The 14,725-nt window shown below is 43.5% G+C and overlaps 1 protein-coding gene across 1 annotated transcript in view; it reads left to right on the top strand.

Annotated features, from left to right (window-relative positions):
• zfhx4 (zinc finger homeobox 4) overlaps positions 1 to 14,725 on the top strand; it is a 66,115-nt gene that overhangs the window by 37,360 nt on the left and 14,030 nt on the right. The window contains exon 7 of the mRNA XM_061265586.1: positions 11,473 to 11,571. Within this exon, the coding sequence (XP_061121570.1) occupies positions 11,473 to 11,571 (99 nt within the window). The remainder of the gene's footprint in view (positions 1 to 11,472; positions 11,572 to 14,725) is intronic.

The following is a 14,725-nucleotide window of genomic DNA, read 5'->3' as shown; positions in this document are numbered from 1 at the left end:
ATTGTTTTTCTTTGAGTGGAGGCAGCTCTTTGGTGGAGGGGGTATTACCCTCGCTAAATTGTTCCCTCATGTTTTCCGCCAAAGTTTCTGCGCCGTGCCAAAGTGACAGTTATAATTTACAAAAATTGCACTGATTATCTGAATTAGCATAGCTGACCAATGCCACATTAGCCTTATTTACAATACAAAGCCGTCGGGCTCTGAGGACGCATACTAAATATGACTTAGGTCTTTCGAAGAGGATGCCTCGTCCATGTGTGATGGCACAAAATGTCTCCCTTAAGGTCCATATGGACCCAAGTACCTCTGCTTTGGGATATAAAGTCAGGTTTGATGAAGAATATTATACGCTTATTATATTTCCCTCACTTGGAGTTTCCTTGGTTCCATTTAGTTTCTCCCCCCCCCCCCTTCTTCCCTCCTACTCCCCCTCCTTTTTCACTCTGCTCTTCTTTATTTCATCGTCCTTCACCTCTATTCTTTTCTCCCCCTGATCCCCTCATACACCCTCTGTCCATTGACTCTTAACCACAGATGGACAAAACAATGGGCCGTGTCACACAGCATTAAGACAAACAATCAGGTGATGGGAGGGGGCCCGTGTGGGGCCGGAGCCACGGTAACCAGGCAATGCTCGGGCTCGGTCCAAGCAGCCGCTAATCTGAGACGGCGATGATACAATTCGCAGATGGACATCGGAGGCGGCTGACGCACACGCACACACACACACACATGCAGATCCGCATGATAAGTTGGTATTGTCAGGAAGAATTTCTGTCATCCCTCCCTCCTTCCTCACTCCTCTCTTTCTTTTAGCTCATCCATCAGCAGGAGGTATGGAATTGATAGAGGCTATTGATTACCTATAGCTCAGGCTAATCGTCGCTAACTGGAGGAAGCTTTGCAGCAATAGCCCCTGTCAATGGCTTCTTGCGCGTGTGTGTGTGTGTGTGTGTGTGTGTTTGTGTGTTTCAGTCTGAATTTTGTGAGGAAAAAAAAAAAATATATATATATAATTTTGGACAAGACGTGTCTAGAATAAGGAAAATGTAAGTTTTATCTTCCAAATAGTGAGTCTGCCAAGTTTCACCTCCCACCTACAGTATGTGATGACAAGCCCCCTCCTTCCTCTCTCGCTCTCTCTCTCTCTCACTTCTTCATCTCCCTAATAGGAAATTTGAGCGCCCGATGTGAGATTAAAGCTCAGAATCAATGCCTTGTGAGCAATCATTTCCAGAGAACATTGCTTTCATCTTTGCCGCTCCCCTTTGCACCCTCCCCACCTTCTCCTTCATTCTCTTTCGTTTTCTCTCCCACCTCCCAATGCTTACAGGGGGTCCCGTGTCATGACATCCCTTTTTGCTTTTATCATGTACTAATAACACTGTGAAAAAAGAGAGTGACAGAAAAGAAAAAACATGTGACAGAATCAGAAAAGGATGCTGTGAGAGAAAGGGAAGAATAAAAAAAAGAAAAGAAAATATCTACAGAATGATCCCGGGGTCTCGACTTTGATGTAGGATGTCTTTATGCAAATTAAACAAATATGCCTCTTTGGATTCATCTCCGAGCGCTTCATAGGGTGACATCTCACCATTTGCTCTTTTTTCGAACAAGGGACAGAAGGGAGGATTGCAAAAAAAAAAAAAAGGAACAATTTTATTTAGAAACATATAAACAGATCTGAAAAATGAACGAGATATTTGAAAGTATTGCTACCCTCGAAACTTTTTCATTTGCACATCTACGCTCCAACATACAGATGCAAAATCAACCATTGCAACTCATTTCAGGATTGCTTAATTCATCTGATTTCATACATTGCTCCCGGAATGTGCAAAACAATATTGCAATAGTGCAACCTTAAGTAAATGGTGTCTTTTGTGTTTCAAGTTGGACCACTCCGCTGCAATATTTATTGGAGATTGGATTTAGTGCTGATATGAGAAAGTGTGCTAAGGTTTATTCTGCTTGCACGTAACACTTCACCGCTAATTTTTATAGCTTCGCTTATTCAATATTGATATTATCTACTTTTGTCATGTTCCAATTATTGACAAATATACTCAGGAAGATACTGCAGTTAAAGGCGCTGTTCATATTTTGGCCAAGAAACACACAAAGTGGAACCCACACACAACTTGGCGAGGGCTTTGTTTCCAAACACAGGTTAATGGGGAATGAGCAAGAGGAGCATTGCAATTTTCTGCTCTTTAGGCACCAGAGAATTCTCTCCAGTGTAAGAGGGAGCGCACTCTCAATGTAATAGGCATTTTGCACCCTCATCACCCCTTCACACACACGCACACACACAAAAAACACTCACAGGAGGCCAGTCCCGAGAGTGCCAGTGAGTGTTAGACATGCATGGAGTCGCCAATGAGACAATCAGCATGCTGAAATTGAAACCCTGTTTGGAGTCGCTTGGGAAAAGGGTAGAAGAAGAGCCAAGTGGGAGAGAGAGGAGAAGAGGAAGAGGAGCCCTCCCTGCTCACAAAAAAAAAACATGAGAGGAAGCATGTGGATGAGAGGAAATAGGAAGTGATGTTTTGTTTAATTGCCTCATAAGTGATGACAGGGACGGTTATGGCCAAAGAGAAGATCTCCTTCCTCGACAGGGACATTAAGCATCTGTGTGTCCATTGTCCCCCCCGGCCATATCAACGATAGGACACCATTAAAGTATTACGGCTTTGTGCCATTCCACATCTTTCAGCTTAATTAGCAGGAAGACGCACAACTCTCATCATTTATAATCCAAATAATGACTTCCTGTTTATTAACGTCTCCGCGTCACATACCTGAGGACATGAAAATGAGTGTGTTCACCTATTTTTTTTCTCTAATTGTCTTTTTTTAATGACAAAACTCTGTTCTGTGCCAGCTGTATGTAACAATGACTCAGGTTGTGCCAAAGTGCGGGCCACGGAGCTGCCCGCTTGAGTTAAGCTCTTCCCGTCTACTGGAGGAGCCTCCAGCATACACACACACACACTTATGTGCGTGCACACACATATGTGGCACACACTCAATGAGACAATATCAATGTGGGAGTTCCTGTATCTGACACGAGATTAGGAAGGCCAAGTGGAAGAATGTCGGGGAACTGCCGTGATGCATTTGCAAGGAGGAGAAAGGGACCATCTTGTCACACACACACACGCACATACGGCCGCAAGAGTCCTATGCTGTAAGTGAGCAAGTAGCCTCCCTTGCATTATTCACAGCGGCCAAGTGATCGAAGCTTGGTTCAATAGCACTAAAGCGACGCGCGCTGGAGAGATTTGTCTTACAAAACCTTGACACACGCACACACACATACGCTGCCTCACGTAGTCTGCTCTCACAAACATTGATTTTCGGTGGTGGGATTCTCCCAGGCTTCGGATAAAACGAGGGGCTTCCCCCGTCAAATAAACCCAAACACACACACACACGTAAAAGACCGCGTATATATAATCTTATTGTTAGGATTTAAAGTTGTAATTTGATGATGATGTCATCCAGTAATGAGAAATGTGATATTTTTATGTAATATTAATTCAAGAATATTTTTCTGCTAATTTTATTGTTATATTCAGTCATCAAGAGATTTTCTTTTTTTTTTGCATTCTAAGAAATTTTTTTTGGGACATATTAGTCAGCTCTCCCATGACTGTGAACACAGATGCACTAACACACAGACGGACACACCACTAAGACATGTGATCTACCCGTCCCAATCCACTGTAATTATCTGCCGGACCACCGTCTAACTCACACACACGCACAGACACACACACTTTCCCTTCAATCCCGGGTAATGGTTTGGGGCAGACGGCTTGAAGCGGTGGGCCTCTCTCCCAGTGCCCCAGTGTCTTAAGCTGCCATTGATTAAATGTTAACTGATATACTCGGCCCTGGCAATCTTGTTAGAGCCGGAGCAGGCAGGCTGCTAGACAGACAGTTTAGGACCCGTGCACCCTTCCCTGATCAATAGCACAGATAAAGATTTCATCCATCAATGAGCTCCCAAAACAAAAGGTATCAGATACCTGATTAGCCCCGCGGGGACGTACACGGCCATGTGGTTGGATGCGCTAAAAGTCGCCGCAAGCACCTGAGCCACCAATAAGTATGTGCCCTCATGCACACACACAAATCACATCCTATTTATTTTCCCCCTTCCTGCAGCCCCACCTGAAGTCAATCAGCTCCTCACATAATAATGTAATTACACCTGATGGACGCACACACATATAAACACACAGAGTTTAGTGTGCAGATAAGCCAGCTCTGACTTTTCCCCAATGAAGGTTAATTATCCTGTGTAGTTCACTTAGGTGTGTGTGCATGCAGGTGCACAGGAGTATGTGTGTGTGTGTTTTCTCTCAATCGCCTGTTCATTTAAATCCTCCGAGCATGCCAAAGGCACCGCAAAATATCTGAATCAATGTCTGGGCGACCACCGCTGTTAAAGTGTATCAATAATGCTCCCCTATCTAGTTCCCCGCTATTGTGACAGCTCAGTTTGAATGTCCCAGCCCAGTTGTAATTAAGACTTAATTATAAATCAATAGAAAGAGTCATTTGAATATAGATTTTTTTTTCTTTGAACATAATGTCTACCACTACAGTTTTCCCATGTTTTTTCATGAAACTTGAAAGGGAGTCAATAAGTCCTGTCATCAAAAGTGCTAATTAGAGAAGAGAACAACAGCGCACTCCGGTTATGATTAGAATAATTCCAAAATCATGATCTAATTTGAAGCATATTATATTGGCATTTGCTGGCTTAAAAAATTGTATATGTGAGCAACTTTGGCCCTGTGCAAAAACGTGTGTAAAAATTGTAAGGACAAATTTTGTTTTGGTAGTTTTCCATGAATTGCATTTAAGATTGGGGCACCTTATTTTCAGAACATAATAATAATAATAATTCTCTGATATGATCCCAAATCAATCCAGACAAAGTCCTATCGAATGCAAGCCGCGAACCTGCCTTCCATTTGATGAAATCATATCGTTGCACTTTAGCGCTGCCATTTTGACGTGCTGTGGGGATTTTCAAGTGGCGTGTCAGGAACTGGGAGTCTAATGCATGGAAACATGGAGCTTTCTGTTTTCTGACGGCTAGCAGAGATAAGGGAGAGATATGGCTGAAGCTCTGGCTCAAATCTAAAACAGATCCCGCTAGAGGAGGCTGGGGGGGAGGGAGCGAGCGAGGGAGGTGTAGCAAAGGAAAGTGTGGGTTGCGGGGAGTGTGTAGGGGGGGAGAGGTAGCAAGAAACGGGAATATTGTCAATCCTCTAAGTGTCTGGCGGTGTCTCCCTTTCTTTCCCTCTTTCGCTCCCTCATTCTCTTCCCCTCCTCACCCCCGCTCCCTGGGTAATCTGATTTATTCGAAGCATATGTGTGCTGCTCTGTCTTTGTCTGCCTCTATTAGGGCCAGTGGGGGCCCATATGACATTGTTTAGCTAGTAATGAAATGGACATTTTTTGCATGTTTTGGAGAAGGTCTAAGGAAAGCCAACACTCCGACTTTATAAGCATCTGTGAATACCATCTCCAGGGCAAGATGCCTCATGTGCCTGCGTATCGCAGGTACCGTGTGGTCATTTTCCGAGCTGATTCTAAGCAACTTAATGAATATTTCCGCCCGGAGATATTCTTTGTATGTTGTAAAGTCATGCCGTACTGCAAAACACGTGACATTTTTCCACCCCCCCTCCTCTTTAAAGGGAAGTCACATGTTACGTGAGGATGAAATGTTAAATGGTAGCATCCATCATTGAGGAATGTTGCTACGACATGAATGCATTCTCTGTTAATGGCACTTCCATTGAATCCAATGGAAGTACGGTAAATAAGGTCAAAATCAGGAATTTTCATTTTTAGAATTACATTCCTTTTGGGACACCATCTCAGTGAACAGGTATATTCAACTAAAACAATCGACTTCCTTTTCAAACAAAATCTATTCCATCACATTTCAAAGCATAGATACACACACAAAGGCAACAGAACGCATGTGCTCTTAAATCCACTGCTTTTTATTTTTTTCTTCAATTAGATTTCCTCCTCTTGGCCTGGTATTAGTTCTGAGAAGAAGAAAAAAAGAAACCCCTACATGACAAGAGCCACTCTGGGCAATTACAATTGATATCTGCCTTGCTGGTATGGCTGTTAACCAGTGTAGCGATGGATGTTCAGATTGGAGGAATAAATGGAGGGACAAATAGGATAGATGTGGATGACTCGCTGTGTGAAAAGATTAAAAGTAGATGGATAGATAGCTAAATGGATGGATGGATAGAAGGACAAACGTGGCGGCGAGATCTTGTCGGGCTGATAGAGTCGGCCAGGTGTGCCGAGAAACAGCTGCTTTCTTCATTAGGATCATCTATCGATCTTGGACCCTCACTGTGTATGATGGTGTGTGTGTGTACGTCCTTGATAAGTGCTGGTAATAGAAGAGAATGAATTCTTATCACAGAGACGGCAACGCCATTAACCCTCGGCTCCTTGTGTGTGTTTTTGTCAGCGTTCCTCCCTCTTTTCATCCCTCCATCCATTGAACCTGACTGGGTCAACCTGGTGAGCTCGTGTGATATTTCCGCTGTGTGTGCCACCTCGTCGAGCAGGTGTTTATAATATGGGGGGGGGGGTGAATAAATATTGCACCGAGGTATCATAAAGGAGTGGGAAATAAAAGAAAATAGAGCTAAGATGAGAGAGAGGAGAGGAATTCTCTTTTCAGATGATTCCGAAATCTCCCGGTGAGTGCGTCGTGCCGCTCTTGCGCTTCTGCTCGGGGTGATCAAGGCTGCCAAAATGCAATATGGCTGTTGTGTAAGACGCAGGTGTTTGTGTGCGGAGGTGTGTAGTTGGCGTGTCAGCATTGTTGTATCAGGCCAGGTGCTGCACCGCAGACGCCATATTGTTATCCCGTCTTTTGTATCTGGCATTAAAGAATCATATACGTTACCTCTCATTCATGCAGAATTGAAAGTGAACCTCCCCCCCTCGCCTAACGAGCAACAACAGCTTATTTCTGTAGAAGCGAGGTTTTAATCTAGGTTATGTTTATTTAAATTCCTTTTCTTTTCTTTTTTTTAGGAACATTAATACGTTTTGTTAGTTGCCCGCGAGACATCAGAGCGGGCAATTTGAGGGAAAATGAAATTCAATATGGTGTCTCAGGAAGTCGTAATTGACAACAACAAAGCAAATTTGGAGCTGCTGATACGAGCATACCCTCTTCGCCCCCCCCGTCTCCACACGAAACTAATTTTTCAGCGCATTCCGTCAATGACAGTCACACCAGGAGTGTGTTAAATGCTATTCTCTGACGCCCCAGGTTGAGCTGAAGCTAATTTTCTTTTATTTTGCTGGCGTAATATATTCTGCTCTTCTTAGGGTGTGTTTGAACGTGTGCATGGAAACACGTGTGTTTACATGTTAGCATGTGGGCTGTGGAACGCTGCATTAAATACATGAAACTTTACGTGGGCGTAAATGTGTGCATGTGAAGTCTCCACGTGTGTGAGTTATTCCCAGGCCCTGTTGTGCAGGAGCTGCGGCCCCTCTCTGCTGGGTTGATGTTTAGTATTTTAGACATGCTACATTAACAACATCTGGTTAAGATCTAAATGCTTGTTAAACGCGCTGAAATTTGGGGGGGGGGGGTGTAGGTACGGGGAGAATGGGCGGGGAGGGGTGTAAAAGGGAGAGTTGGGTAAATAAAGATTTGAGGGTGAGAGAACAGGAGGGAAGGAGATCAGTAAGTCTATAAGGTTATTATTCTGGCACTATTACCGCTGGCCCTCGACTGCATGTGCATGTGCGGGACAGTGTAGTGTTTCAAAGCTTTCCCCTTTCGAACCAGGAGGCCAAACCGGAGCCACGCGCACTGCACCGAAATGTGACATCACAGGGCCCCTCTTTGCATTTGTGCACTCTCACATGCAGTCTCACAAGGGACATGACCGGAGTTGTAAGAAGAAATCAAAATCAACATCAGCGATAAGTGGGGGAGACATGCTTGTTGTGGGCGTTAGAGCTGCACTACTTCCTCGTACTGGAGACACATGAACTATCTTTCATTTTGTATTATTTTACAATTGGTATTAAGGTAGAAAGTTGTCATGTAAGTTTTGTATGTGCACGTATGCACAACTTACTGTGCAAACCTTTAAACTGCATGATGTAAATCTTGAGTTGTATCCACACATTTTTCAATTCAGGCCTTCACATCTATTGCGTTCAACAATGCATCATTATTTTTCCCCGTTACTACTTTCCAACTTCTATCACAACAGTACTGATTTTAATGAAGCATTCTACAATAGCTCTAAGTACAGTATATACTATATATATATATATATATATATATATATATATATATATATATATATATATATATATATATATATATATATATATATATATACACACACACACACACACACACACACACACTGTGGTACCGTATAACCGTATAAACAAGTATATACATACACACATGTATAAGGTTTCCTCATTTTCTTCTTTAATGAGACCCTAAAGAAGCAAATTAGTGGCGACTTGGCCCACACTAATGAATTCAGCCATTTTGGAGTCTCCGAGTCCTGTTTGTTGGCGTCTTATTTCTCTGTGGTTGTTGTGCTGTGCAACCGAGTCCTCCACCGGGCACATAATGACCCGGCATGGTGGTTATGGGCCCTTAGGGGGAGACAGAAGGGGGAGCGAGTGGTCTCAGAGCAGGTCATTATACAGCCAACGGAGACACAGATACGCACACACGTACACATATACACACATACTATACAACCTCCATTGCATTCATCACCCATATGTCTATTCTTCTATTTTCTTTCCAAACATCTCTTTCTTGCTCTGCGTCCTCGTGTATCATTTTTACTTGTCATGGAAGTGGACTAGCAATCTTAAAATAATACTTAAAATAAAGTTAACTAAATGTTTCTTTTGTGAATTATTTAGGTCATACATATGCAGGTAATAGGGAAAAAAAACGTTTACCTTGTAGTCACAAAATAAATGTGATGACATTTTCTGCCTATGAAGCACAATTTTGCCAATCAGACGTCTGGAAAAGCAATTGCCATGGCTGCACACATTAAAAGGATTTTAGATATACATTTAAACAGTCCTACAATTTGTGTGGGGACAAAAGGCAGAACATTTTTGTTTTTAAAGATGTCCAAGGTTGCCCTTGAGGATCTCTTATTTATTCATGGCCACGGCCAGTGGTTCCAATTAATAGCTAAATGTAAAACCACGTCGGCTTGGGTGTGTTGCTGATCAAGAATCACTTAATTCTTCTTCCTCTTCTAACAGTTAAATATAGGCTGTCGTTGGTCGCCCGGGGTAATCGGACCCGGGCTGTGTGGTTAGAATCCAGCTCACCGGCCGGCTTTAATGTTCCGGCCGAGCCACATCAAAGGAGGATCTCGTCGGGCTGCCAAAATCCAAAATCACACCCACTGCCTGACCCACTTTGTGTGTGTGTGTTTGTATACGTCTTTGTGTATAATTGTGAGTGTGTGTGTGTCCGTGCATGTGCACGAGGCGATGGAAGGTGGCCGTGAAAGTTTTGCTCTGGTTGCGATTAAGTTGATCGTCAGTGATCTTTCACACTCACACACACACACACTTGCTTATGACAGCACACATGCAAACACATGCGGTCACTGTCTCACTCACTTGATCAATGGGGTACACACACACACACACACACACATAGCATCGACACCATCATGTGGTGTGTAACTGTCAGGGTCAGTCAGAGGGCAGACACTGTGCTGATGTATTGAGAGAGCTCGTCTGGGAATGTCCTCAGCGTGGAAACGCATTCCCGTTTGCACACACACACACACACTTGCCACTGATCTAACCAATGCAAAGGGAGGTGGGGGTAAAAGAACGAGAGAAAAAAAACATTGATGAAGCCCAGATGATGGCCTTCTCCTTTCTTCTCATATTATCCCTTTCCTTCCTCTTTCTTCTCTTTGCAGTGTCTCTCGTTCTCTTGCCTTTACAGGTAGAGTGCCCCCTAGAGGATTTTTTTACAAAGATGGATGCAGCAGCAGTTAGAAATGATTCACAATTGTCGATTTGTGTGCAATTGTCTATTTTCGCATGTCTTGTATTCAAAAGGGTTGATGATATCATGTTTGCGGGCTTGTCGTACAATCGCCAAAATGATTGTATGCATCTTGCAAGCTGACCCCTGTGCACCTTTTTGTTGCACTGTTAATGTTGAATTTCATACAAATATGAAAAAAGACGATTTGATTTTAAAGTTGGACATTTTTGTTCAGGACATTCACAGCTTTTAAATGAAAAGCGCTTTTCAAATTCCTTTTTTGTCACTCAGCACACACACGCACGCACACGCACTATTTTGATTTTCTCATTTTGTGGCAGAGTAAGGCGGTTCACAGTGAAAGGAACCCTTTACCATACATTCCCTCCACCCCTCACACACACATTAAGAAGATATGACAGTTTTAATGCTTCTTTTTTTTTTTATTTGGTTTCGTGTATGTGCGCGTTTCAGTTTGTGTGATTTGACGCCTGGCTGCAAGTGTTTCACTTTGGGATTTTTATTCATTTGCTAGCTCTGAAATGGAGGAGGGCTTTGGATGTGGAGATGCACACGCACATGTACGTGTGTGTGCGGACGTGCGCGTGTGTTTGTGCGCACGTGCGTGTGCGTGAGCGAGCGTGCCCGCATGCCTGGTTATCTGGCCTCTCTCAGACTGCTCAAAATTCATTACAAAGTGACATCAGCCCAGCCGGAGACAAATGATGGCTGGATGAAAGGGAGCGCTGGAGCTCGGCTAGGATTAGTGTTAGCTTGTGCTGGCGACACATATACACACTTGCACACAAATGCACGTATACACATGCACACACACACACACTGGCTTTAATCCACTGGCAGAACACTGCAGATACACAGAATTATCAAACAAGGGGCTGAACTCTCAGAGATGGCTAGGCTAATCTGCTAATAGTAGTAAGCATGCATATATATATATATATATATATATATGTATATATTTATATTTATTTATATTATTATATATATATATATTTATTTTATTTTTTCAAATGTGAAGAAGGATAAAGTCCGGTAACAAGAATTCCATATGCAGTTCACACGTGCTACATAATTTCACGTCATATTTGAAATGTCCCACCCCTTCCGTCAGGCATTGGATGTTTTATGTTTCCCCCTCCAGAAGCGGCAGGCCAGGGCTATATTTAACAAGGCACATGTTAAAGTATTTTTTCCTGTTGATACAGACTGTACAGTGAGTCAACTTGACTTATGTTGCTTGAGACGATAATTGTTTGGAACGCATGTAAAGGCATCATTCAATGTGTCAGCTTGCTGTCAGTTTGAGCGCCGCTTCTTCTTTGTTCAGAGCATCATGGGTAATTTAGCATTTGTTGCATTTTCAGAGGAGAACGCAGAGGATGCTGAGAGACCTCCTGGCTCTTCTTCCAGGCCCGCATCCAACCTCACTGACCGAGACTTGACTGACAGCAGAAGAACTGAGCGTGAGTACACACACACACACACACACACACACACCCGGGCGTGCATTCACATGCATCGCCTAGTTTAAAGCATCCCATCTTTCTCAAGTGATCTTTCCCTCGCGTTCACTCAGGAGTAAGTTCTAAACGTGTGCGGAACATGTGAACGCCGCTGACTAGCCTCCATGTGACCCGCTTTAATTGTTTCCATCTGTCAGAAAGCGAGAGTGAGACCGAGAGAGGAGAAAGAGAGAGAGAGAGGAAAACAGAGAAAAAAGGAGAAGGACAAGTTGTGGTTATTACAAGGCAATGTCCAGGCCCAGATTATTTTTTAATCAAATCAGTTTGCGTGCTTGTAATTTATAAGCGCCTTGCATTAATCTTTTCCCGTTCTTGTGCCCTCTCCGATGACATATTAATTTTTCATAAGCTCGGGATTAGATGGGGGGCTGGGTGAGGTGGCTGCTGTGTATGTTTTTCTAATATTGCATTTTGACAACCACTATTTTTTTTTTCATGCCACCAACCTTTCATTTTATTCCTCTTGCTCAATCCATCCTTTAATTTCCAAGAATGACTCGGAGCAACGATATGCACATTCTGGCCGGTGGTGTTGGGTGGTCAGGGTAGCCCTGCCTTTGTTAGATGTGATTTACCCAAATAAGAATTCATGCAGTCGTTTATGTATGAGATGGAAATCCACCGCTGGGGATGAATATCACATGGCACCCCGCGCCTCCATTTCATCGGATGGAATTCTCTCTCTCTCCTTCCCTAATGTCTTCCTCTCCCACAATAACCGTGCAGACACCTTCCAAGTCCCAGCCTCCATTTATCTGAAAGTAACCCCCCACTCCTCTCCTGCATCCTAGCATGCCATACCTTGCTCCATAATGTGAGGCTCAATGAGGCAGAAGGCGAGCCGAGTGAGGCCGGGGCCTATTAGTTTGGCTCGTCATCTATCTTTCAGCTCTATCTCTCTGACAGTCCTATCTGAGCCACTGGCGGGGGGGAAACCACCGTCCGTGCGTTCGCCGTCGTATATTACTGCTAATGTCGTTTAACACCACTGCGCACGTGCAAAAAAAAAAAAAAAGAACAAAGTGTATGTCTGTCTGTCTATCCATCCCTCCCTCTCTCTGTTTCTCTCTCTCTATCTCTCTATCTCTCCAGCTATCTCTCCAGCTATCTCCCCCATCACTCGCTCTATTTCTCCCTCTCTCCATTTCTCTCTATCTTTCTATTTCTCTATATCTCCGTCTTTCTCACCAGCTCTCTCTCTCACTATCACTCTCTCTCTCTTTATCTCTATCTCTATATCACCATCTATCTCCCCTATCACTTTCTCTATTTCTCACCTCCCTCTCTCTTTCTCGCATTTTCCCCCCCTTTCTTTCCCCAACTCGAAGTCGTCGAATTTAGCGAGCCCTTCCTCAGCCTCCAGTGTGTGACTGGCTTCATATATGTGTGTATGTGTGATTCCCAACGGAGGGGAGGGATTACAGTGTGGCCAAGTGAGCAGTCTGCTGTTTGCACACTTCATCTCCGAGACGCTTTAAACAAAGAGGGGGCAGATAGTAGATGCAGAGGGGAAGAGGGAGATGGCAAAAAAAAAAAGGGGGGGGGCAGGAAAGGCAGAGTGGGCTTTTCCCCAGCTTCATTTACATTGTCTTTTTAAATCCCATGTCACTTTAGATTAATTATAATCCATGTTACATTCTCCATGCAAATGTCCCTGATGTGGATTACTTCCAGATAGCTTTGTGCTGTGTGAGTAGACGGCGCATGTCACCATGGCTCAAGGGCCTACTTCTTATAAATAACCAACTAAACAAAAGGGCCCATCATGGAAATGAGCCTGTCCTGCGGTCCAAGGAAATTTGCAATTATCTACCTGCTTCAAATTAGCAAAACTATTACTCATTGCTCCCGCAGTCAAATTTATTACAAGCATACAAGTTTGGATTGCGTGGATAACAAAAAGGATTTTGCACACAAACCAGATTGGATTTTTTTTATGTATTCCATGTTTTTTTTTTATTTGCATCCATCTCGCAAATTTGAGATGAGGGCTCCACTTGTTTTCAGTCTCTCTGAAATGAAATTAAAATATCTCAGCGATATTAGCATGTTTAATTATAGGCCTGCAGCTATTCTTCCATGCATGTGTGTTGTTGTTTTTTCTTAACCGCAGCTTGTTGTGCGTCATAACCGATTTGTCAAATGTGACAAGGCCTTGTTCATATTCATCGCTCTTATCAGATGCAACAGAAAAGAAAGCAAGTCATTGAAAAAAACTCCCGTAAATGGCAAGACAGTTGCTTTTTAACATTCTTTCCTCTCTCCTTCTACAACCCGCTGAGTACTTTGGTGGGAGTTTGGGGTTCACTGTGTGTTGTTGTAATGTTATCAAGTGACCGGGGGTCAGCCTAATGCGTAACCTCAGAGCAAGAGACAAGTAAATCATGTCAACCGACCCTCCATGGCCCATTTTGGCCAGCTCCCCCTTGTAGATTTACTGCTTCATAACCTTAGCCAGTCTGCCAGGACTCAGCAGTGCTAAATTGAATACTAAATCCAAGCTGCCGCCACCCAGCCTGCTTCCGTTTAAGTTGTGGAGCCTTTCGTCTTTTCATGACATTGTCGGGAATGAGCTCTAATTGCTCGGTCGCTCGCGCAAGGTCAGAGTAGGTTAAGTTTGGGCGAAATGAAAAAGTTTTCGGTCGCAAACAATCACATTGTATTCTTAATAGAAAGTGAGGCTCGATGTTGATGCTGCCGTCAGAGAGCCGTATTTGATCAACTACAGTATTATGGTTGATTATTGTCCAAATTTGGCCGTGTTGATTTTTGCAAATATTTAAGATATATAATACTTACTTTAAGCCAACATGCAGTTTTATTTAAACTCACATGCTTCACTCTGCCTCCCTCCCTCCACTGCTCTTTACTTCACTCCATCTGCGAGCGTACTTGCTTTGTAAGTGCGCATCCGTGACACCCTAAACGCCACTGACAGTTGCAAATAAAGATGGGTGGCGAGTGTGCTGCGCTCTCCCCCCCTGAAATGCAAAAGGGGGGGGCGAGTGTCATAAATCTCCTTTTGATTCATCTAATCAAGCCAGGTCCTGCTGCATGCAGACATTTGTCATTGGTGGCGTGTGGGAGGGGTAGC

Source organism: Syngnathus typhle, linkage group LG19, assembly GCF_033458585.1.
Source record: "Syngnathus typhle isolate RoL2023-S1 ecotype Sweden linkage group LG19, RoL_Styp_1.0, whole genome shotgun sequence".
NCBI lineage: Eukaryota > Metazoa > Chordata > Actinopteri > Syngnathiformes > Syngnathidae > Syngnathus > Syngnathus typhle.
The sequence above is the reverse complement of the archived record's forward strand: the minus strand, read 5'-3'. Positions and strand labels throughout refer to the sequence as shown.